The sequence below is a fragment of the Ostrea edulis genome, chromosome 5 (assembly GCF_947568905.1).
Source record: "Ostrea edulis chromosome 5, xbOstEdul1.1, whole genome shotgun sequence".
NCBI lineage: Eukaryota > Metazoa > Mollusca > Bivalvia > Ostreida > Ostreidae > Ostrea > Ostrea edulis.
The window spans coordinates 67,242,993-67,269,640 of NC_079168.1; the positions used below are offsets into that span (position 1 = coordinate 67,242,993).

Below are 26,648 nucleotides of genomic sequence, written 5' to 3' on the forward strand. Positions count from 1 at the left end.
TATTTTTCTTGAAATAAAATCGACCATGGTGAGGACTGTTCCACTTGACTGCGTTTGGCGGAAAATTTACAATTCTAATGCCTTTTACATAAATAATGGATATGCATTTAAATTAGGTTATTAAAGAAAATACACATAATTATATAAAATATTTTAAAAAAGTGCGAAACGAAAATGTAGTTTTAGGCGGATTCGATCCATGACCTAAAATTATCACAGCGAATGCGGTGCAACTGACTGGGCTATTCTAAGTAATACCCATGTAAACATGAACGGGTTAGATGAGGAAACGTGATATAACGATGTGACTTTTTCCGGATAGACCATCGACCTTCCGAAAGTAAACTCTCACCTCTGGTCGGCGCGGATTCGAATCCCGTTCGCGCCGGTAATTGAGAAAGTTTCCCATTTTACTTTCGGATAGTCGGAGTCTCTTCCCAGGTACACTGTATCTGGGTTCTCTCTTCCACCAATAAATACTGAGCACCACCAGATAACTAAGAAAAATGTTGAGTGTGGCGGAAAACATAAATTAATCCCCTATAGGTGTTTTATTTTCGTTACCCTGATCCTTTTGAAAACATCTATTTTGCATGGTTTCAGAGCACAAATGTAAGGTGACATTTATATTTTGTACATCTGTTTATTGGTCTACGTGACGGTGATATGGTATTAAGCTATCTTAATGTCATTAAATGATCTACATCTCACTCATCAGACGCGTTGGCTCAGTGGTTTGAGCGCGTACTTCGTGACCGTGAGGTCGTGGCCTGGGGGCTTAACAACGTCAGGTGGACATCATGTTTTAATTGTCATTCGACTTGCTGTCAAACACATTCAATGGACTTGCATTATAACTTTTCAGGCTTTTTTGTTATGAACTGATGGTTTAATCAGTTACTTTCTCTCTTGATTTATGCAAAGCACATGTGATTTATTTGTTTTGAAACATGAAGTTCAGAAAAGAACTTCCAGGTATACGTACATTATTGATTGGAAAGTACACTAAGGAGGACAGCCTAGTTTATATAATCATATTCCATATAAACATGTATAAATTTTCCATTAATTTAGCATTAAACATTATTTCAGTTACTAACCTTCATTTTAAAAAATCAAAGAATTTATACTACAACTTTGCTACCTCTATCAATCGTGGCTAACGCCTGCTTGATTGTGATACTTCATAATAATAGCCAGGACGTATACAGTGGACTTTAGCCATGGTCATCGGTGTTTGTCTTTATCATAATACTGCAGACCTTTAACTGCCAAGATTGAAAATCTACAGCATTTCTGATTGTTACAGTCAAAACATTTGACGTCACAATGAAGAAAGCATGTAGTACCCGTATCTAACGCACACGACCGATTTATTTCTTCTATTTACATTTTCACTTCTGTCGAAAGTCCCTGTTGTTACAAGTAGTTCTGTATTCATACATGCGTTGTTTAGAATTACAGCGCGTTCTTGGAGAAATGTCAATCATTACCATTTGTAAAGATGGCAAAGGCAAAAACATTTCAAAATCATGTGAATATCATAAGCTTCCTAAAGAAAAAAAAAAGACAAACCCGAGCTTTTTGAAGAGATCCACATCTTGTTACATAGTCGGGATCGAACAATATTAATGAAAGAAATTAGGAAACAATATAAATTTCATATTTTTTATTCCACAGACGAAGTTTGATTATCTATGCATAGTAAATATATATACTTAGTAATAACTTCTCACAATGACTCGCTGTCACGTTTAACGTGCTAGACGCAGTTGTACACAAGCGTACAAGTCTTTGTCAATGGTCCAATTTCGGCTCAAGCCCTCTGAAAGTATAGCGTAGTTCACCATCCCAGGATATATGGTCGCCTTCCCCACGACACTCCACAACGTAGGTACCAGAGGACCAGCTCGCACGAAAATCTTCAGGATCATATGAACTGCTTTAACGGTTTTAATGCAAACTTCATTTAAAAAAGATACGTCGAAAGATTGATGACTTTTGTTTCTTCGTTTTCTTCGCAATAGTTGCAATACACGAAAACAAAGAGGATACATCAGCATTATCTTCACAGTAAACCTCAAAGTAGTCATGGAGCATCATTTGGGAGGTGAGTTTGATGGCTTCTCTTCTGGAAACGCTTCTGGGTTTTTTCCCCATCGACATAATCCCTACAAGAACGATTGGAATGGACTTTCCAAGAAACTGTCGAATTTCGGGAATCCACACGGATTGTGCGTTTTCAAACGATTTTCTTTTCTGAACATCGTAGCAGATGACGATGATATTACTTTCCTTCAGGGCAAATCTTCGCATCTGGTCAAAGTCATGCTGACCCGGTAAATCATAAATAGAAATACTGCTTTTCTTTCCCTTGCAAACTGTTTCGCCTGCAATTTGAAAAGAAATATCTTAGATATACTGGTCTATGTGGTTAATGCAAAGATATTTACTAAATTGATATATTCAAAATATGCAACACAGAAGATTACATACCATAATAATTCTCGAAGATTGTAGGAGTATACTGTTCGTCTTTTTCGCCAACAAACGATTTGATCAAGCGAGTTTTGCCAACACAAGCATCGCCAACAATAGAACATGTCACATATGAGGCCTGCATCTTCATTTAATGTCTACAGATGTCGAACATTACGCATACATTCAGCTTTTATAGTAGTTTATTCGTATAGGCGTTTCTGCAGCAATCATAAACTGATTGTTGTTGCCAAAGATACGGAATACGTTAAGGAAAATGGGCGTGATTCCTTTCACAATGCTATACGTCTATTGAGATTGTATTAAGAATTTCCTACCTATTGTACAGTCTTTAAGAGCCACATTTGCGACATCTACAGCGCTTGATTGTTACATCATTCGTAAAGCATGCACTATTGTTTGAAATACTTATGATTTCCTAATTATATCCTTTGTTGAATGTCAATCGAAGAACAACACACAACAACAGGGATTTTTGACACCGTTTATTCGTTTGTTATTTTCTACAGAATTATATCTCTCTTGTTGGTTACAGAGAGGAATGTGAATCGAAAATTCGTAGCATCAGAAATTTGTTTGTTGAAATAGCCATGTTGGGTTGTTCTCTGTGAAGAATGTGATTGATCACAAACCCTGGTTTCAGGAAGATGGGTGTGCCGATCCCTAATTTTTTGGTCTTCCTGAGATGCCGAAAAATGAATCAAATTAATGATAGAAGGTTTGAAAGTGATAAAATATGACAACACTGTGTTTCAAATGTATAATAGAAATAATGGTAGCATGAAATGTTTACAAAGTTATGTAATATCGTACATAGAGTGTAGGCTAAAGCAAATCTGAAAATCTAAGCATCTTCAACAACCATTGTGTTAAATTTTCCAATCATTTACGAAACTCCCTTGACTATTCGAAGACCTAGAAGTTGTGTTTTATGAAGCGTATATACATATACCATGTCAATTTACATAAACATGATAATGATGATCATATCCAAGTTGGAACAATCTATGTAACAGTAAAATTTGTTGATATATATATATGTAGGATAACAGAATTGCATTCACTTGCTACTACACTTCAATTTTTTTAAATGCTGATCTCTCTCTCTCTCTCTCTCTCTCTCTCTCTCTCTCTCTGGTTCATCTTCTACAATGATGTGGATAATAAAAGGTGAAGATAACAAAGTGATCAATCTCATAAATAGTTTAAAGAATACAAAATAGAGAATTTGGTAAACAAGGACCCCTGGATATACCCGAGGTGGGATTAGGTGCCTAGGAGGAGTCAGCACCCCATGTCGACAGGGACGTATTATGGTATGGTGTCGTGCGTCCGTTTGTCTGTCTGGACCTGGTGGGCAGGATACAGATCGAACCGTATGCTCCAGGATTTTACAACTTCGTATATTTGATCACCATGATGAGAGAAAGATGCTTATTTTTTTTAACAAGGTCAGAAGTGAAAGGTCAAGGTCGTAATGTTACTTAATAGGAAAACCTTTAAGGCAGAAACTGAACCGTAAGCTCCAGGATATTACAACTTGGTATGTTTGATCACCATGATGAGATAAAGATGCCATTTTGTTTTTTAAGGTCAGAAGTCAAAGGTCAAGGTCGTAGTGTTACTTATTAGGAAAACCTTGTAGGCAAGATACAAACCGCACTGTAAGCTCCAGGATATTGCAACTTGGTACATTTGATAACCATGATGGGAGGAAGACGCCTATTGTTTTTCAAGATCAGAAGTGAAAGGTTAAGGTCGTAGTGTTACTTATTAAGAAAACCTTGTAGACAGGGAAAAACTTAACCGTAAGCTCCAGGATATTGCAAATTGGTTCATTTAATAACCATGATGAGAGGAAGAGGCTAATTTTCCAGATCAAATGTCAAGACTGTAGTATCAGTTAATAGGTAAACCTTGTAGGCAGAATACAGACTGAAATATTAGGACTAGGACTGTTAAACTTCGTACACATACTCTTCATATCAAGTGGAGGAAGCCTTTTGCTTTTGAAGATCAAAGGTCAAGGTTGCAGTATCACTTTGTTGGAAAACCTTGTAGGCAATATACAGACCGAATATCTTACATTTTATCTTGAGTCACAAGAAAGACAGATAAATCTGGTACAGGACTAGTAACTTAATATAGTGACTGGTCCTGTAGTCGACCAGTATCAGAGTTAAAATGCGTAGCTAATGTGAACACAGTATGCGTGAGTAGTTTCAAATAAGGTACGAATGCTCGATTCCTTCTCTAAGCTTCAAATTACAATTAGCTGGTGCAAAGTGGGCAATTATGCTTAGTGGCCCCGCCTTAACTTTAGCCCGTTACATACTGTGCAACTCTACTAAAATATATCTGATATGGTATGTCCAGAGGTCTGTGTTTGCCCAACTCTTTATATTGTATTCCTTATGAAAGTTATGGGGTTGATTGCTGTTCGTTATCTTCGTCTTTCATCTGCAATTACACCAAGATAATCCCCCACTGAAAAAAGGGAGGATATTGGTTTGCACCTGTCCATGGGTCTGTCGATAGATCAACTGATATCTGCTCAATATCTTCAAATCTCTACTAGTAGCCCTTACAATGTAAATGATTTGTATTGAGGTCAAACTACTCTGAACTTAAGAAAATATTGTGATAGACCACTATATGGATTTGGACTAAAACCCTTTGCTTCATAGACATCAAACTTGGTACACTTGCATCTCCTATTTTTGGCCTGGAGGCACATCATGAAAACTAGCTAATAGAATGGCGAATGACGGGCGGGCGTCCCTGTAATAGGGTACCTACTTTCTGTAATCAACTCCTCTCACACCTCTAACTTGACGTTCCTCAAACTTTATACAGTTGTTATGGGTACATTGAAGATGTACCCGCGCCTTTTGAGTGATCAGACATTTAAAAGAAATTAGATGTAGTTGAACTTCGCCATTTTTTAAGCATGTCTTCAATAGACGGTACCTTTGTTCGTAATCAACTCCTCTCACAGCATTTACTTTTATATACAATGTATATGAAAGACCAAAGTGTTTACTATTAACATTACATTTTGATATATGAGAGGTCTTTAGAAGTGTTTTTGGACAAATACAATCTCTGAAACTAATGTGTATACCCGACCATAACAAGGGTGTTGAATAGCAAGGCAAATTAATCTGTTTCAGATGTTTTGGTTTGATTACTATACAACTTCAGAAATGGTTTTAGAATACTTAGGAAATTATGGTTTAATATTTACAACATGTTCTTGAGATATGAAATTATATGCTTGGAAAAAGACCTTCTAGTCGAAAAGTACTAGAAGTACATGTATATAGAAAACTGTTTATTTATATATTTGAAATTAATCACGCTTTGAATTGACTGAAATGCCTATCTCAAAAATTGCGGGTGTTGCAAAAACGCGGAACGAAATTGAAGAATGTGAAAGATTAATGTAGATATCGGGAACAAAAGATTCATTTTGATTAAAATCAACTATTTGGAAATAGTTTGCAAGCGATAAAACAACTTTATCGTAACATTTTGCATCATAAATTGATTAAGCGAATTAAGTTAAACGTGTGTATAAGAATTCATAAAGAGTTTTACAAGAATTTAGAAATTTCGTCATTGACAAAGGTGTTAGCGAGCAGTGATACCTATGGGTAGAGAATGAAAAGAACACACGTCGTTTATATGCCCCCTTTGTCAAAACGTCATGAACGCACATGTACATGTATTTACACATAATACCGTGTATGTGTCTGTACAGGGAGTGTGATATGTATAAAACAACTATAATTCATGGTCTTATTAAGTCAACAAGTTAAACATCTTGTGTTTGATTTATTATTTATGTAACAGAATTTGAAAGGGGTTCAATTATACTCCAAGTCTTTCTCAGTATGTTAATCTTATTCTTCATTTGTGAAACAACATATTGTAACAATCTGGGGGGGGGGGGGGTGACAAAGCCGGGAAAATGGATGGTACCAACAGGTGCTTGCTTAATATTTCTATTAAAACATACTGTTCAAAATATTAAGCAAGCGCCTCTTGGTACTATCATTCACAAAATCCACCGTTTTAAAATACATAATAGTGCATTAGTATGAGGTATTAAAATATGAAAGGTGGATTCTGTGGATGACTTCTCGTTCTCTCTATAATTTATGTTTCCCCTTTTCATAATAGGCCTTTTATTTTACAAAATACTGACCTCCTCATAACATTATTGCATAAAATATATTCCCTTCCGTTCCGCGTTTTAGCAACACCCATAAATTGCAAATTACTTTCTAAAACATAGACTATGTTACAATATTTATACTGTTACAAATAGTTTATCTCATACGTGTGGTGTATATTAAAGTGAGATAAAGCACTTCCGGTCCGAACTACTTTTGACACTGTCCCCGCTTGGATGACATATTTTCTGTGTTTATGCATATCGACGCATGAAATAAAGCGTATAACTTGTTATTCTGTATTTATTTAGAACCAAAATTGTTACATAATGTTGATATAACTTATATACAAAGATAATATTAGGATTTAGCTTTGATATGCACAACAGGAAAAATTGTTATAGGAATTTCAGTCCTTTGGCATGTTTTGGAAAGTGATTCTATTTACTAATACTCTTGTGATCAAGATGGCCTGTGGGCTTCTTGTTTATTTCATTGGAGTGTCTTGCTTAAAACATTACATTTTTTCAGGCAATGATGGATAGATTCTACAAAACAGCCAGTGCAAGAAAAGCAGGAACGTTATACCAACTAAAAAATGCCACCAATAGGAGAAATGTGGTCAAAACGTGAGTGCCGATTATCATGCTGTTGGATCTTTCATTGATTTAGTGACAAGTGCACATGTGATTGCAGCAGCTTTGAAAGCATTTGACATGTCAAATATTGAAGACCCATGTCCAAAAATCCCTACTTTGCTGATCTAGCTGATGAAGGTTCAAAAAGGAGACTTTTGGATAAAATAGTTGGGGATATGGTGGACATGTTTTTCTTGAACAGCCTAGCAGTAACAGTGAATAGGATTGAGGGTAATGAGAATGACATTGAGGGGCTAGTTACTGATGATGGTGTGTATAATTATGCAACAAATGTAACCAAATACGGACTTTTGAGAAAAATTTCTGTTTTGACCACCAGAAGCGTAGATGGCATTCGACAAATAAGGCACTGGAAATATGCCCTGTTAGTGTATGACCTATCACACAAGATAAAATACAGACTTGAATCATTCCTTCTTTTAGCTGGTGTGAATGCAGTCTTCACAGAAAAGCAAAGACTTCAGGTTATTTGTAACCGTTTTGTACATTTGTCTCGTGGAAAGGATCAAAATCTAGATGGCGATTACGTGATGGAGTTGCTCAACAAGTACGCAAAAGGCCGAGTTAAATTACTAGGACCAAATCAAACACGGGAAGTTGTATACAGAATAGGCAATGTTTTGTCATAATGTGAATGAAAAGTGGAAAGAGAAATTGGTGTTCACCCAGGAGGAACTGCTCATGCACAAAGAGATAAAACACAAGATATAAGAGCTGTTGTGAACCAGTTAAAAATGAGGACGTATTTTCTGTCATTAGTGGTAGGCGACATGACTCTTTCAATGAACAGTTTGACATGTTCCATAATGTAGATTCACAAGTCCTTCATCAGTGGTTAAATGACAAGAAACTGGAGTATTCAAATGGAAAGTATGCATTTTAACTGACTTGATAAATGTGCTGAACACTAGTGCAAAATTGTGTAGAATTATTTTTTCACTTTAGAGTAAAATTAGCTCTAAACATGTTAACTCTGAGAATTTTACTTTGCTGTAAAAATATGCTCTTATGAAAAAGAAGAGCTGTATATCCATAATACATTTTGTTCTTTTGTATGGGTATATCAAGTTTGCATATTGAAATGCCTTGCTGATGTTTGTTCTAAGATGATTTCCGGGCCTGTAGATAATATAAAACTTGTACTATACTCATACTCAGCCATGTTTGTTTTGAGTACAACTCCGGGCAAACTCCCTGCAAACTTGAACAAATTTGAGCATGTACTCCATTTGAGTATGGGAATGATTTTATAAAAGTTTTATAACCTTCATTTTTGAGTATGAGCACGATTTAGAGCACGGAGTTGGAGCTTGAGTATGGAAACGTTTTATAACCTCCAGACCAGATCAAACTATGTACGAACCTAATATATTTGTCTGTCAGTCCGTTCATCAGAGAAACAACTGTGGAATGTAAGCCTCTCAAACAATACACATACATTTTTTGATAAGAATGTTTATTGAGACAGTGCTTTGCATCACATGTATGGAAATGGGGTGTACAATTAGGAATAATACCAGAAGTTAAGAAAATCATCAATGTTACTTCTCTGTTTACTGTATACATATTTATCAGAGATAAAGACCTTCTAAAGCACTTTGAATCAACATCTACTTGGACCCTTTACTTGTTAACCTGGACTAAATGTAGACCAGTTATTTCATCATCATGTATTAAATGTTGGGGCCAGTTGAAAATGAAACTATGGCAAATAAATCAATCATCAAGAACTTCATCAATAATATCCATCACTGATCTTGCAAGATGTCTGTCAAATATGTACTCTGACAATAAATCGTCCACACTACCTATATCGTGAACATTATTTACAATGGAATCAGTTAATGAATTGCTTAGTCCAGTTAGAATGTCAACATTCAATAAAGATGGAACATTATCCTCTAGACAGGTTTCTCTATACTCCTTAAGTTTTGCATGTATTTGGATGCACTGGGATTCAGCCACAGTACGACAAATCACTAAGTCACATTTTGAGGCTACGGAACACAAAGCAATATCATCTTCCAAGTCAGAGAGAGGGGCATGATGCAGTGTTGGACAATTTAAACAATCACATGTACGAAAGTAATAACCACAGCACAAATGTTTTGGAAGTACTGGTAAAGTTTTGGCAACATCTGGTGTGAAGTATTCCAATAGAACCCTCCTATATGTGTCAACAGTTGCATATGACCTCATTTTATCATCTGTTGCAGTTTTGCTGATGTCCATTCCATGGTAATATAAAATAGACATGGCTTCCCTACCATATCGACCACCTCTCCCAAATTCTTGCATAAACTCCTCAATATATCTTGGTACTCCCCAGTTTATTACCATATCTATATCAGGAACATTAACCCCCAAGCCAAAAGCAGATGTACAAAGAACTACCCTAATCTTACTCTCAGGTTTTGGGAATTCACTCATGACTATTTTCTTGCACTTGTTTGACGTTGAATGGTGATACATAGCAAATAGTCTGTTTGTTTTTGCACATTTAACACCACAATATGCATTGTCTTTCAAAAGATCATCGAAAAGTTTGAACAACACTGAACACGACTCAATACTGCAACAATAAATCACAGTCTTTGGGCATTGTTGTTTTTGAATCTTCAGGCATTCAATTACATGTAGCCAAGAAAAAGCCGTTTTCCCTTCGCGAGGTGCTTTAACACAATTCAGAAGTATGTTTTTCCTATCACGATTTCCAACGAGACATTTGCTTTCTCCATGCAAAGTTTTTTCATTATTGACAACCTGGAACTTGGTGAAGCTGTTGCTGTCAATGCAAGCATGTTAGCAGATGACAAAATGCTCCTTAGCTCTGCTAACCTCCCATAATTATATGAAATCACCTAACATATCCTCATTCTATATGTTTATAACATTACCAAAGAATTATTTATCAACGTAAATGCATGAATTCCACATTTAAGAATAATTAGTTTCAGTTACCATTGTTCCACGCAATGTGATTCGTCAACAACAATGGCTGCTACTCTGGATTGGTATATGTCAGTGGGAAATAGCTGTCTCCATTCCCCATGAAAAAGAGACTCCGGTCTCATCATGATGATAGGAACTGTTCAACTTTCCAGTTCTTTCAGAGTTTCTGAAATATCAATTCAATTATTCTAAGCTGATAAAAGTCTAGTGTGATTTTTTTTTTTAAAATGAGGCAAAGCATATTTAATCAATTTTACATTTTATACAGTCTGGGTGATTTTAGATATACCATAACTTGTGTCATGATGTTGTGTGTGTTTCAAAAATCTAAGAGATATCAATAAAAAAAAAACAAAAAAACCCAATAATTTAGTGTTCTTAAATTGTTGATAAAAATGTCAGGAGTGAAACACAATTTGCGTCATAAAAAATGGGGGGGGGGAGAGGGGGGGAGGGGGGGGTCCTTCAAATGTCTGTCTATTAACACAAAAAAGATTTATATTGAAAGAAAAATGTTGTTTAAAAATCTTCCATCTATGTACTTTTAAAGTCCAAGAGTGATGAAACACTTAATAAAAATGTGTGGTTTAAGTCCTGGAGTCTCCAGGAGTACGAAAGATATTACATCATAACTACACTTCCCAAAACTTAACAGGTAGTGTTGTTGGTCAATTGCGAGTCCAAAGAGACTTAACACAAATTGTGATCTGTCTTAATTTGAACAAGAGGCCCACAGGCCTTATCGGTCACCTGAGTACTTGTGAAAAAAAAATTATCACTACTCCCTAGGGCTATGAAATCTATAAAAAAAATCCTGTTCTGAATATCTAAGCTAACTTTTAACATTTAGTAAAAGTATAGAAACAAATTGTATTTTTACAACTTCAATGCCCTCATAAGTGCATACACTGATGAAAAGCTTCACATTATACAATAGGTGTACTAACATTAAAAGATGTGACTAATTTGGACTCATCCTAGAGTCAAAACCCTGGGTTGTGAAATTCACCATTTTTTTTTTTGGTACATATTTTTCTGATATTCCTTAGTATGCATTTAAATTTTATACAGTTTTGGCAAACTTACACATAAACACTGTATATTAAGTTTGGTCAAACCCTGGGGTCTGAATCATCTCCCTTTGAACTTTACTTACATTAATCAGGTCAAGCACAATCTATTGAGTTAGCTATATAGCTTTACAAAACTATTTGAAATAGCTTGATTAGCTATTTAAGATCTTATGAAATTAATTTCTAAAAGCATAAGTCAAATTTCACTGCTAAATATAAAAAAATTACAAAGACAGTTGAAAATTAATTGTGATACATGAACAAATAAACTATTTGCTTCTTATAAACTTCATGGTTTCTTTGTAAATAAAACTTTTGAAGAATTAGAAGATATTAATGACACTTAATGTGGAAAACTCTCATTTTATAGTAAATTATTTAACTAAGAGGACACAAAACTAGAAATACAACCATATTTGTGTATTTTATCTCACAAAACTAAGAATATTGTGCATCAGTTATGTATTATAGAAACAGATCGATATTGTAATCCTGTCATACCTAGAGAAAACAGATTTTGTTACCAATGTAAGACCAGTATCAAAGATGAAAAACATTTCTTATTTGATTGTTCTTTATACAAACATACAAAAATGTCATGTCATTATATTGTATCTTGTTTACTGAATCCTCTTAATCTTGTATCTACAAAAGAAATTTGTTTATATGTCAGAAACTCTTTATACCTTAGACACTGATTGTTACAAAATTTATAATACCATGTAACACAATATTCCAATCTATTTAAAATGAGATCCTTTGATCCGCTCATCTACTATCGCTACATTGTGTAGCAATATATATATATATATATATATATATATATATATATATGTGTGTGTGTGTGTGTGTGTGTGTGTGTGTGTGTGTGTGTGTGTGATACTGCATGGCTAACAACACTTGCATGTGCTTTAGTGCCAATGAAGAATTGAACTGAAATTAGTCAATAACACATTATAAACAAAATAATAATTCTTATACTGCGTCCCTTAGGGAGAATTTTGATTCACGACTGTCAAAAGTTTAGGATTATTAAGTTATTGAGCAACAGTTAAATCCAATCTTCAGAATAGAATAAAAGTCAATGAGAATCAACAGAATAATGGATTGGCAATCAGGTTACACATTGTAAAGTCATCATACTTTTCTATGCTTCAATACACACATGGTAGTGGACAGTGAACAACAAAAACGAATTCTCTTTTCATGAGAAATCTTAAAATTTGGTATTGTAACGTGTAGCAGTCACCCAGCCAAGTGCTGATCACGCTCGCCATTGCTTAACTTGTGTGATCAAGAGAGACATTCTACCACATCACTAGAAAAGCTAGCTTACTAACGAGGTAGTATAAGTTCCCTCTTATACTGTCCGCTACAGTATTGTTATGAACTCTAATTAGAATAGTGTTGTGGTTACTTCAAGTATAAAGTTTAAACACATTCAAAAGTTATGCAACTTTTTGGCTTTACTACTGCACTTCAAATTCAAATAGAGTTGCAATCAGGCTATTTTAATTAGCTTAATAAAGCTATATATATATATATATATATATATATATATATATATATATATATATATATATATAATTCTGAGGATTGAAGATTCAGTAAGGTGAAAACTGAAACATTTATCATATGATTTTGATTCATATTTTTGCAAATATTGATCCCCTGGGACTGAGGTATCACATACCTAGGAAGGTTTATATGGAGAGTCTAAACAGTTTCTTTTAATATTTATGCCCCCGCCCCACCTTTCGAAGAAGAGGGGCATATTGCTTTGCACGTGCCAGCCAGTCTGTATGTTCGTTGGTAGACATGTTGTCCACTGAACAATATCACTTGATCATAATGATGTGGGTTAGTTATGAGTAGAAGAGTACCCGTAGTGACTTTGAGGTCACATAGTCAACGGTCAATCCACTGGACGGTCCACTCAATTATTTAAATTGTGTTGTCACTATTATCAATTAAATGATGCATGTGTATAAAAAAAATTGAATAGGGGGGGGTCTTGGGGGAAGGGCTTTCAAGTTTGTTCTAATGACGGTCCATGCCCCCTTCAAAGGGGAGCTAATCACAAAAATAGGGTAGGGTCATTTAAAAATCTTCTCAAGAACCACTGTGCCAGAAAAGCTGAAATTTACATGAAAGCTTCCCGACATAGTGCAGATTCAAGTTTGACCCCCGGAGGTAGGTTGGGGCCACAATAGGGGGACAAAGTTTTACATGCAAATATATATATATATATATATATATATATATATATATATATATATATATATATAGGTAAAATCTTTGAAAATCTTCTTCTCAATAACCACTGGACCAGGGAAGTACAAAGTTACATGAAAGCTTCTTTACATAGTGCAGATTCAAGTTTGTTAAAATCATGGCCCCCAGGGGTAGGATGGAGCCACAATAGGGTATCAAAGTTTACATACAATTATATGGGAAAATCATTTAAAATCTTATTGTGAAGAATCACTGGGCCAGAAAGAATATATAACGAAAATCTTAAATTTTGGCCAAAGTGATTCAGGTGAGCAATGTGGCCCATGGATCTCTTGTTTATTGTTATTATATTGAATACTAGTCTTCAAAACCGACATTTTAATTCGTTTAATTTTGAATAAATATGATTAATAAACTACATATAAATCTATGTGGGCCCACTGAGTGCTTCTAATTGATCAGAATGGATATACGGGTAATCAATGTTGTATGAACTATACCATTAGTTAATTGTACACATTTTACAAATAAGAAAATTGATAAACCTTTTATTTTCATTTTAGAAGAGCATTGCAGTCAAATAAAGGGGCTCAAGTTTCAGACTCTCCTGGTTTCCAGTTTAATGATTCAGATTTTCAAGAGGATGAGGAGGAAATTGATGACATTCTTACAATGCTCAAAGACTCGGATTCGGATATATCCACAAAAGACTTCCCTGTACCCACAAAATTTAGTATCAATCAAACATTACAAAGACTTAAATTTGAAAACCCTGTGAATACCATACAAGAAAAAACAAACAATGCTATTGACCTGTTACACAGTGTCAGGGAAGTTTAATTTGTGCTGCTTCATTTGAAATCACTTCCTCAATGATGAGAGAGTTGGAGATTACGGATCATGATCCAAAACCTGTGACTGCAGAGAAACTTGCTAAATTCTACAAGCACCACAAAGAATACCTGTCATCCAGAAGCTATTTGGCTCAAGTACAGCTGATGTTCTTTGAAGTTAACAGATCACAAGGAGAATCTATATCACAACAAGGTATGTCTCAATTAGAAAGTTTATTCTGAGTGAAAAAGAGAAACTGTACAGGATTGGAGAAATAATTGTGCATAAGAGAGATGTCAGTGAAGAAAGTTATGGAAAGGGTAGGTATGTAGGTGGTTACTGCATTGCCTCATTGCGATTCCACTACAGGAGGATTAGAAGTATTCATTGTTTTAAATCTGGATTAGCTGACCAACAAAAGTAAAATGGAACTTTTAGATGGACTTAGTTTAAATGAACTTGCTGCTCAACTAACTACAAAATTCCCAGAGTCCCTCATTGAAACTGCATCAAGACAACATGCATCTAGAGGCCTCACAAATATTCCTGATGCAGCATTAATTTTTTTTTTCATCTCTTTGTCAAAACTGTCTTCATTTACGAGTGAAAAAACTCCATCAACTTACATGGCGAAGGATTTTTCCAGCATCGCCTATCATCTATAACAGATGATCTTAACATATACAAAGAATTTGTTGCTTGTTTGTCAAAAATTCCCAATGATCAATTCACTTGTGATGATGTTGGATCCTTAATTTCTGATATGGTGTGCAGTTTGCTGCATTGAAGAAATCTACTCGGAAATTGTCAGGAAATTTCTTATGGTTATGTTTAAGCAATTTATGAAAGACTTTTTAAGGTGTCAAGCAGTAGAGAAAAAGATGGCTCATCGAAAACAAATTCTTGTGTCAAAGAAGAAAAGTGCAGGCATTAAAGTTGACTTTGAGTATATCTTAAAAGACTCTTCATTGAGAAAATCAGTATCACATGGTCTCTTGAAATCAAACACAGCTTTGCTTGACAATATAACAAAACAAGATTTGTCTCATCTCTGCCCTGCCCTGCCTGTGATTGCAAAACTTGTTCCAAAGACAGTAAAAAACAATTGATTGACAAACTTAAAACTGCAATACAAAATTCAAATGAAATGCCATTTTACAAGAAACTTTCAACTGAAAAGAGAAGGGTTAGTATGGAAAAAGATGATACCACTGGTCCAAGCCAGAAACTTTCAGCTGATACCCCTGGTCCAAGTAAGAAAATTGCAGGGGATTCCCCTCTTCCAAGTGAGAAAACTCCAGATGATACCCCTGGACCAAGCAAGAAAATACCACATGATCCTCGACCCCGTACCAGCACTACCCCGTGTTCAGTTTGTCAAAAAGTAAAAGGCCACAAGGACTGGATTCATTGTGTGGTCTGCAAGACCTGGATGCATAGAAACTGTGGTGGACTGAATAATTACTTCAAATGGAAAGCTGCTTCGAAATTGAATGCAAAATTTTCATGTCAAAATCGCATATAATTATGATTATTTTGAAAACTTACAAAGTTGTTGAATTTATGTTCTGTGTTTAAAGTAATTTATGTCATTGATCATTTCGATGTAGAAAGGGTGCAGTATATATGTTATACATTTTGGGAATATAACTGTCTATTTCTCCTGGGGGAGGGGGATTGATTCTACATGCCTGAATTTAGTCATCTATCATTTCTATAATTGGTGAAACTTAAACCTTATAGGATGTTATTATATGTGGACAATCTGTGCCATTTGATTTTTAATTATTTTCATTTGGCAAACAGACATTTTGTCAATAATTAACTAGATGAAAAGGAGTTTATAAAGTTTTTTCTGTTGTAATACATTGTATATCAATTTCCATGGAATTTCATTCGGAAAGTACATGCACACAACACACACACTGCAATGCCAAATAAACAATTAATTTTAGTTCCTTATAGTATATTTTTAGATTTATAAACCAATAATTTAAATCAAGTTATAATAAGCATGTACAGGTGTAGCACCCCAATATTTTCAGTTGAACAAGGAAAGACACCCTAGTACTAGGGCCAAAAAATAAAAATTGATTTATTTGATGTACACCGACCGACCCATCAAATTTGCTCCAACCCAATCTTTTTTTCCAGCAATTTAATTTTTTTTGGTTCCCTTGAAAAATAGAAAATTCTCCTTATTTTAAAAGAAAATATTAGAAATTTACATGATGTAAAAAAAAAAACTACCCACCGATCCACCTTGAAAAATGTGGGTCGGAGTACATCAAACAAAAATATTTTTAATGATGGCCTAGCAGTTCCTTTTTTTCCCTTCTAAATATACTTCACCATGCATGTATATCCACATACATGCACATGTTTAGAAAGCATAATTTTTCAGGACAAAAAAACGAAATCTTGAACCCAGATTGATCACAAAGTCTTACCATGTTACAGGTGTTTCCGCGCAAATTTTGTTTTGTTCGTACCAAGTAACATTAGACTTTTCTTTAAAACGTAATGAAAACTCTGGTGAGATCCCGAAAAATCCAGGAAATTTTTGACCAATCACAGTCCGCTTAACAACTAGTCATTGAATCGAACAAAATGGCCTTGACAGTTGTGAAAGCGGACGTATTTAAAAACTTTAGTCGATCGGGACTATTTGACTGAACTGAGGTAAGACATTCATCTTAAAACAGTCATAGGATGATGTCTATGTTATGCATTTGTGCGGTACAGGCCTGGCACACTTTGTTTACTCTTGTAAGTCACCGGGTCCAGCTAAATCTCGACCTCGCGAAACCCACCGGATTTTAAAATTAATTTCTGCATATCTTTGGAAGTATATGGAATTTCGGGATGACATTTGCCAGATATGTGGAAAAGTAGACATTAACGGCAAACTGACAACTCAACTGTAATACAAACGGGATGATTCCAGCTTCTCCATCGTCAACTTCCTATATTTATGTAGAAATATTCCATTATCACCTGCATGTGGTGTTTATATATCTCAACCGATTCGATATGCAAGAGCTTGTTCTGCATATAGTCAGTTTTTAAATCGATGTAAGCTACTGACAAAGAAGTTGATGGTACAAAGGTTTCAACAATATCGATTGAAGTCAGAATTTTGCAAATTCTATGGTCGTTAAAAACGATCTAGTTCATCAATACAACCTATCATTGGGTCAAATACTGTCTGACGTGTTTCATACCGACTGTTAAGCCGTTCTTGGCACAATGATTTTGACTGCCGATAACTCCGTTTACCTGATCAGGATATAGGGTTCATGGCGGGTGTGACCGGTCGACAGGGGATGCTTACTCCTCCTAGGTACCTGATCCCACCTCTGGTGTGTCCAGGAGTCCGTGTTTTCCCAACTATCTATTTTGTATTGCTTATAGGAATTATGAGATTGATCACTGTTCGTTATATTCACCTTTCATTTAACCATCGAGTTAGTATATCTACTGGTGGACAGTCTGCCCCCGAGGATACTTGTCGCTCGATATATGTTCCTTCATGAATATACACAATAACGAAACAATACTGGCTGACACGTCGCCCAGTATAAAAAGGTGTCACTCTGTGGAGTTTATAAGGGACACAGGCTCCTACAGATCGGTTGGTGTCCCTCGGATTATGCTTCGAAATATCAAAGATTTGTCTTAAAGTACAATCGTCAGATTGTCAGCTTTGGTACAGAAACCAAAATTCTTATACCCAAATTAAAGACTGTTATGTTTCTTTAAGAGATACTTTTGATAATTCCTTTTTAGACCTCATGTGCTCAACCTCAAAATGTTCTGCAAAAATTTGAAAAAATTGTGATATACTGATCACTAGAAATTCATTTAATAGTAATCTCACTGGACGTAGTTTCTATACCAAAACTTTTGATAATTTGTCTTGTAAGCTGACAAAGCTAGTAACAACATTGTCTTTGTTTGTATGGCTCATTATTACAACTGTATTTTAAACGAACTTGGCATTAATTCCACTTTTGGTAATCGTACTTATACTCCAACTGCCCTTTCAAAAGATGAAATTCTTCAAAACCATGCTTCAGTTTTAGACACATTTAATATCTCAGTCAATGGGTCCAATGAATATAAGTTACCGTACCTATACTGGATTCCTAAACTACATAAAAACCCTTACAAACAAAGATACTTTGCAGGATCCAGTAAGTGCTCTACCAAATCTTTATCTTTGCTCCTCACGAAAATAATAACAGCTGTGAAGGAGAAACTTCAAACTTACTGTGCGACTACATATGCCAGAAGTGGTGTTAATCAAATGTGGATTCTGAAAAAATTCTAAAGAACTTTTAGTAAACTTTAAATCGCAGAATTTTCCCCAAATCAACAACATTAAAATCTATTACTTTTCAACACTATACACGATCATTCCTCACGATAAATTAAAGAGTAGACTTTTTGACATCATGGACAGTTGCTTCTTCCACAAAAATGGAAAACGGAAATATTCATATCTAGTGATCAGACATTCAAAAACTTACTTTGTTAAATACCACTCTGATCCCACGCACAAGTACTGTGAAGTTGAAATTAAAAAAATATGCTAGAATTCCTCATTGAAAATATCTTCGTGGTCTTTAGTGATCAGGTCTTCCAACAGTCTGTTTGAATCCCCATGGACACGAATTGTGCTCCTTTGTTAGCTGACCTGTTTCTATATTCATATGAAGCAGAATTTATACAAAAACTTCTACGTGAGAAGAAACAATCTCTCGTTATGGCCTTCAATTCCACATTTCGATATATCGATGACGTTTTCTCTATTAACAATAATAACTTCCATTCACATGTCGATTTGATATCTCCATGTAAGCTCGAAATAAAGGACACCACAGAATCGTCCACTTCTCCTTCATACTTAGATATTTTATTGAAAGTAGACATTAACGGCAAACTGACAACTCAACTGTATGACAAACAGGATGATTTCAGCTTCTCCATCGTCAGCTTCCCACATTTATGTAGCAATATTCCATTATCACCTGCATATGGTGTTTATATATCTCAACTAATTCGATGTGCAGAGCTTGTTCTGCGTACAGTCTGTTTTAAATCGATGTAAGCTACTGACAAACAAGTTGATGGTACAGGGGTTTCAAGAGTCTCGATTGAAGTAAGCATTTCGCAAATTCTATGGTCGTTATAACGATCTAGTTCGTCAATACAACCTATCATTGAGTCAAATGCTGTCTGACGTGTTTCATACCGATTATTAAGCCGTTCTTGGCACACTGATTTTGACTGCCGATAACTCCGTTTACCTGATCAGGATATGGGGCTCACGGAGGGTGTGACCGGTCGACAGGGGATGCTTACTCCTCCTAGGCACCTGATCCCACCTCTGGTGTGTCCAGGGGTCCGTGTTTGCCCAACTATCGATTTTGTATTGCTTATAGTAGTTATGAGATTGATCACTGTTCGTTATCTTCCATCTACGATCCTTCGGGCTTCAACCATTCTTTCTCTCACAGAATGAACATTTTTCGGACATTATCCTTTCCATAAAGAAATAGGAAGTTATTGTTGAGTCGCTACAATGTTATGTACAAGCAGCTACGAGAACTATCTAAAACATTGACGCTGAAAGGAAGCTAGAATATCAAATATCCTGAATAGTTCAATATCAATTTTACAATCACACTCAGACTCTATTATCAGAGTCTTCGATATTGAATTAAATGAACCAAATTCAGATAATATTTAAACGAGCAACTGCCCGCTAACCGTAAATACCTTCTTCCTACAATAAATTACGATTTGGAGATTCGTAAAGGAATGGATGGGAATTTGCTAACGACAGTTATCAAAAACTGAATACGTGAAATCTGAGTTTACAGCTTTATACTTTTCAAGGATACTGGACACTAACATAAACAAACGTACAAAGAAGTAAAGATAAAGTGATAACTCTCATAACTCCTATAAAGAAAACAAAATTAAGAGAAAGACAAATACGGATCCCTGGACCAATCAGAGGTGGGATCAAGTGCCCAGTAGGAGTAAGCATCCCCTATCGACCGGTAACACCCGCCGTGAGCTCGTTGTCTTGATCATCCGTAACCTAAATCAGTATAAAAAGAACGCCCCAACAATCGATATGAAACTGTCAGACAGCATTCGATTTGATATCTTGTATTTGCAAATTAGGTGATTATAACGACCATAGCATTTGCAAAATGCTCATTTTAATTGAAACCCCTTTAACATGAATTTATGTGGTTGTAGCCTGCTTTTATTTAAAAATTGATCAAACGCAGAATTTGATCTTACGTCTCGAATCAGTCGAAAGACATAAACACATCTGCAGATCATAATGGAAGATTGCTACACACATAAGGGGAATCGTGAAAGAAGATTGATTATACATTGTTCAATGTCCCTCTCAAGAATTTTCAATCAAGGAAATGTCATCATTGCCGCTGAAGGACTGCAAAACTTAGGCCTATACCCGGCGCTTACGGTAATTTATTGTGACACGGGATCTCGGTTTTTTCGGTCTCATCCGAAGGACCGCCCCATTTAGTCGCCTCTTACGACAACCAAGTGGTACGGAGGACCTATTCAAACCTGGATCCCCACAGGACCAGTTTTCATTGATATGTTTCAGAAATGATGATAAAGTAGAAAACTATTCACATCATTTAAAAAAAATAACAAAATATGGTCAACATAAAGGAATTAAAGAACAGCATATCTCACTAAAGTTTGAGTCATATCCTTTGTCATAAAGTCCAGCTGTTAGTTTACTGCTGACATCTACGTTAAATCATATTCAAAGGTGTGCCAGATATGAAAGACTTTTTGGTGCCTTTTATTTTGGGTGATACCCAAATACATCGAATCAGTATGTAAATGGAAATGAGAATTCCTCATAAATAAAACGTCTAAAACATATCTAAATGTCATGTTGCAGGCCAGAAGAGATTTTCTCGTGTTGAAGCTATTGAATATATTCTGCCTCCGAAGTGCACAAAAACAGTTTGTATATGTTAAAGTACATAATGCTATTAACATCAGTATGTAGCAATATTCCATAATCACCTGCATATGGTGTTTATATCTTTCAACTTATTCGTTACTACGCAAAAGCTTGTTCTGCGTGTGGTAATTTTTTTAATCGAGACAGGCTACCGACATTTAACAAGCTGATGGTAGAGGAGTTCGACATCGACAGTTGTACAATCATTTTATTAAGTAATCCGTCAATTATAAATATTTACACCAATTTTTTTTCTATTCACAGGTGGAACAAAGGGACGTACCTCTCCACCTTTTCAAACCGCCGCGGTGGCCGAGCGGTTAGAGCGTTCGCCCCGCATGTGGAAGGCCGGGATTCGAATCCCGGCCGCGACAGACCTAAGTTGTTAAAACAGGTAGTGACAGTTCCATCGCCAAACGCTCGGCATTAGGTGTGAATGTCACGGGTTCTCGGATATGACCTTACAAACGGATGACCCGTGTCACAGTAGGTGTGGCACGCTAAAGAACCCTCACTGCTCAATGGCCGTAAGTGCCAAGCATATGCTTCAATTTGAATCCCTTCACCGGTCTTGGTGACGTCTCCATATGAATGAAAAATTCTCGAGCCCTCAGCGAGACGTTAAGAAAGATACAATCAATCAATCCACCGTTTCAGACACTTAATTCATACACAACGTCTCAAGATTTGTGCGCTCTACATGTAACTTTCAATAATATGATAGCATACAAACACAACATTAGATCACCAACTTACTTGAGTTCGTGCACGCTCTCGATATACTGGAATTCATAATAAATGATACTTTCTACGAGTCTATCCTCATCGGGGCTATCCTCTTCCTATTCTAATTTTACTTTCACTGTATCCGGAGTTGTTATTGTATTGTTGACTCGTATATAAAACTTCAGTTTTTTAATGGTGTAATTACGCAATGTCTTAAAAGATACTTCACCATTTTACTTCCAAATAAATAGGGTTCCTCTTCTTACAATGCCAAAGAAGTATCCAAAGTTTGATAATTCTTAGTGCAAGGGTTTTCTTTAAATGTTGCCCACAAGCTGTAACGGACACACACACACGCACATTAGCGATGCTATATCCCCTTCGCAACTAATTGTGCAAGGGGATAACAATGGGAAAATAAAGTTTTCAGCTCAATCGTGTCCATGCCCCGTTAACCCTCTAGTCAAAACTAGTAGTATTTGCCCCAAATTCTTCCCCTTTTTCATGGCATCCTTTAGTCAGACCTAATACACGTCTCAATACTACAACATTTGTACAAAGCCAACAGTATCAAAACTAGTAGCTATCTCATGTGTCCAACAACAACATATATTACTCTCTAATCAGAATTAATAATATGACCAGTCTAACATTAATATTACCATATTTGTAACAGCTAGATGGATGCGTACAGCCTGATTTTTTATGTAGTTCAATTTTTACTATTTCCCCCCTATAATCGAAAACTCCACGGAACATAACCTACTCATACGATTCACATAGATTGTGTACATTTATATTATATAGATTGGACAGAAGAACCGTGAATTTAAAGCTACGTGAAAAACGATCATTACCCTCCCCAACGCCAGGAAAAGAGGTTTATACACTATGTCAAATTTGAGTGTTATTTGAATAGATGTAGCAAAGTATTTTAACGTAAATACGTACATTGATTCGGTGCGATATTGGGTGTTACATGTACTGCACAATCGTTCTTTATTTATTCATCCATGAAACACTTTATAATGTATTGATCTGCATCACTGCAGGTAGCGATCGTCAACAACAACAAAACGTCAATACTACTTGCAGTTTTAAATATTTTGCAATCTTTGTATCAGTGTTAGTTTATATTATGTGGAAATATGTTCACGAAATGCTTCTAATTATTTTCCATGACATCTATAGCACCAGTTATACGGGACTATCTGTGTGTCGACCAGAAACGAGAGGTGCTTATCTGCCATATTTGAACTGAACAGTTGTTAAAGCTGACATGAATTAATAAATATAGTATAATTCTATATGTCCGCCATATTTATTTGCTAATCCGCCATATTAGTTGGATATTCTATTGTTATATGTATCAGGGTTCGCATGGTATATAAGGGTACGAGTTGTGCTACGCTTCACTTCACATCAGTGTCTTCGATTTACCTGTGCGGGTAGCTTCGACAGGTAACACGTACATCTCCGATACTAATTTATAGGACACCAAGAAGAAATGAAATCACGTTTTGAAACACCATGCAGTGCTCAAAATTACAAAAAACATATCGTACAGTAGTAAATCATTCTAAAAGCTTTGGATAAATAAATATAGAATGCCTTTTCTTTACGTGAATGTGGTACATTTGCAATAAATACGTCAACACTATACAAAAAAACCGCGGAGAAATATTTCATCTATTATCTAAATCTATTGATGAAATGGAATAAGCAAAGGGTATAAAATATATACCATTCACACTTACTTCAAACAAAATGCAAATACATAAATGCTACTATACGAAAAAAGAAGACATGGTCATGTATGCTCGCCATGAAAAAGCATTGAATGCGGATGATTATTTACCTGGGTCTACTCATAATATCTGTAAAGGACCGAAGATGTACGTGTACACTTGTCGAAAATACTCAAAGTAGTAGTAAAACTCCCTTTATTAGCATAATCCATGAAACAAAACGGTACACTCCATTTGTATTCCAACAGTAAACAACATTGTCCATTGTACAGACTGCGACACACTTAGCCCGTGCTGATCAGCTATCTTCAATCAGGGGAAGTATCAGAGTAGAATATTTACCCTGTATTGTGCATGAATCCTTATACCGTATGATTTGCTTGTCAGAGTATTGCAGATTTATAAATCAAGAAATCTTTTAGGTACATAAATTGTTTGTGCATAGATAATTTGCATATACAACACTGCACGAGTGTATGGAGAGAGAGAGAGAGAGAGAGAGAGAGAGAGAGAGAGAGAGAGAGAGATTCAAACGATGATCTTGTAATAATCGCGCTCTTATTAAGACAAATGATATCGTTAATTCAATACATGTATAACAGAACAGTAACTCAATATTGCTCTCATTAATTGATATTACAGATTTATTTGATTCATTTAAAGCACGCAATAATTAAAAATTAAACATATCTTTAAATAATGTTATTTTCAATTACTTCATTTTATGCTAATTCGCCGCTTAATAGATCTTATATATCTATGCTATTTTGGTTTATTACATTCTGCGTCGGATGTAAATTGTAGTAATGCAAAATGTAATAATTGAGTTTATCATATGCGTAGTTATCAAGCACATAGAATTTTTTTTTATTTAAACATATTTTATTGAGAAACTCAACAGGATTGGGCAACAGGCATGGCCTATATATGTAGGCCCTCTCCCAAATACAAAGGTCAAAGTACTTAGAATCAAGGGGAGGGGCCAATAGTGTCTGTCCCCCACCTTTGATAACAATATCCACATTTATGTTTATCAGCTTCTATTACCCAAACTCTGCTCACCGTAGCTCGTTTTTGCTGTCATAAAAATCTGAACAAAAGAATGATTGAGATTGAAAATTTGTCATTTATTACAATACCAAATGACGAAAGAAATCTTCAACATAAGATTTTGGGGGAAATCAGATAATACATTCTACATGAAAGTACCTGCAAAGCTAAATTACTCAAAGTCTGATTTCCCCCAAAGAAGACAAAATAACTTAAATGATGCTACGCTATAAGATGACAAATACAAATTCATCAAAACAAACCCAGAGCAAAAAGATGGCGAACAAATAAGGCCATGCCTGTTGCTTCCCTTGAAATGTTGTTTTTCCCTTTGAAAACATTTAGATTTTGGGTGTTTGCCGGTACACTCTTGACAAAGGTGAGCGTATTTACAGGGGTTTGATGCGCATTGCTGACCTCTGTTATATGCGAAGCAGACTTTACCCGAGAAGGGACGAAAAGGATTCTGTTTCCCATAAGTCTGGTTTGCTGGTTTTCCAGAAACCTTAAACCCCATAGAGGCTGCCTTGAGTATTAATTCTGGGACAGAATTTTCCCAAGGCAGTGTGTGAGATTCTCTGAGTCGCCTAAAACTCTCATCATAGCCCCTCCAGGCTGAATCAATGTATATGCGGCTCATCTCCCTCACTGAAAAACAGTACTTAAGCAGATTCCGAGCCTCCTGGGGATTTTTCTGTACGTAAATAGTGGAGAAAATCAAAAAAGCATCAGTCCACTGACTAATGCTGAGGGGTGATTTGTTTTTAGATGTGTGCTCCACATCAATTTTACCAGCTTTGATGGTGATAGAGAGTGGTTCTTCAGATTGATCAGGAAGAAGTGAGCGCAAATCAACAAACTCATTTGACCAAATCTTATTTTTCAATTTAACCGAAATCGTAGCACCTAAAGGTACCGCATCTAACATCTTGATTGGTGGAGACCTTACTGACTCACCTGAGAAAACTACATCTAAAATCGAACCCACATTAGAAATGTTGGGGGTGTCCATGGGAGAGACAGACTGTGGCCCAGGTAGGACATTGGAAGCCCCCACACTATGGGTTCCACCTGACACTGTTGCTGATGTCATTGTGGGTGTTGCAGCTTCTGGCTGGCTCCCCTGTACATTGTTTTCGGTAACCAACTGTTGTTCCGCCTATCCTTGGATTGCTTGTTGTTGCACAATGTGTCTTGCCAGCTCCACATAGTCAATCATTGGCACCACACTGGACAGCGGATGATGGTCTGGTTCTGTAGAAGGTCCAGGAACATCATTGTTTTCCCTTGCTCTAAGACGTTTTCGTTTTGCAGGGGTCTTTGACATTTTCCCTACAATACATATGCATGAAGTATTTGCTCTCAACATATTCAAATTATGACATCCATATTAGCATTATCATCAACTGATGTTGAAAATACTATTTCAATAAATATCAGAATGAGATGATTGATCTTGGCAAAATTGTAAGCTGCACCGAAAATAACTAGATGTGCTGTAGAAGAGGAATAGGTGTTATCACCCATCATACCGTTTGTAGTATTATATAATGTAAAACGGAACTAACATCATCCATAGATGAGAATCAGCTGCTGTGCTTACAAATATGTACACCTTTTTAGACATACGCACTAGCCTCATCAGCAATGAACACCGAGACTTG

General features: G+C 35.8%; 2 protein-coding genes across 2 annotated transcripts; both read right to left on the bottom strand.

The window, feature by feature from the left end:
- Nucleotides 1-1,965: 1,965 nt before the first annotated feature.
- On the bottom strand, nt 1,966-2,629 carry LOC130054698 (uncharacterized). The gene is made up of 2 exons (XM_056165221.1): nt 2,497-2,629; nt 1,966-2,390 (listed from the first exon to the last, which is right to left on the bottom strand). The coding sequence occupies exons 1-2, from the start codon at nt 2,627-2,629 to the stop codon at nt 1,966-1,968; spliced, it is 558 nt and encodes a 185-aa protein (XP_056021196.1).
- A 12,456-nt stretch (nt 2,630-15,085) lies between these two features.
- Nucleotides 15,086-26,648, bottom strand: LOC130054995 (uncharacterized). The gene is made up of 2 exons (XM_056166137.1): nt 25,284-26,648; nt 15,086-15,089 (listed from the first exon to the last, which is right to left on the bottom strand). The coding sequence occupies exons 1-2, from the start codon at nt 26,075-26,077 to the stop codon at nt 15,086-15,088; spliced, it is 798 nt and encodes a 265-aa protein (XP_056022112.1). The 5' UTR covers nt 26,078-26,648.

What these genes read in the sequence shown, in the direction of transcription:
- LOC130054698 (XM_056165221.1), bottom strand. Translation starts at nt 2,629, where the DNA reads ATGAAGATGCAGGCCTCATATGTGACATGTTCTATTGTTGGCGATGCT. An exon ending in AATCTTCGAGAATTATTATG is followed by an intron (nt 2,391 to 2,496) that starts GTATGTAATCTT and finishes TTCAAATTGCAG; the next exon opens with GCGAAACAGTTTGCAAGGGA.
- LOC130054995 (XM_056166137.1), bottom strand. Translation starts at nt 26,077, where the DNA reads ATGACATCAGCAACAGTGTCAGGTGGAACCCATAGTGTGGGGGCTTCC.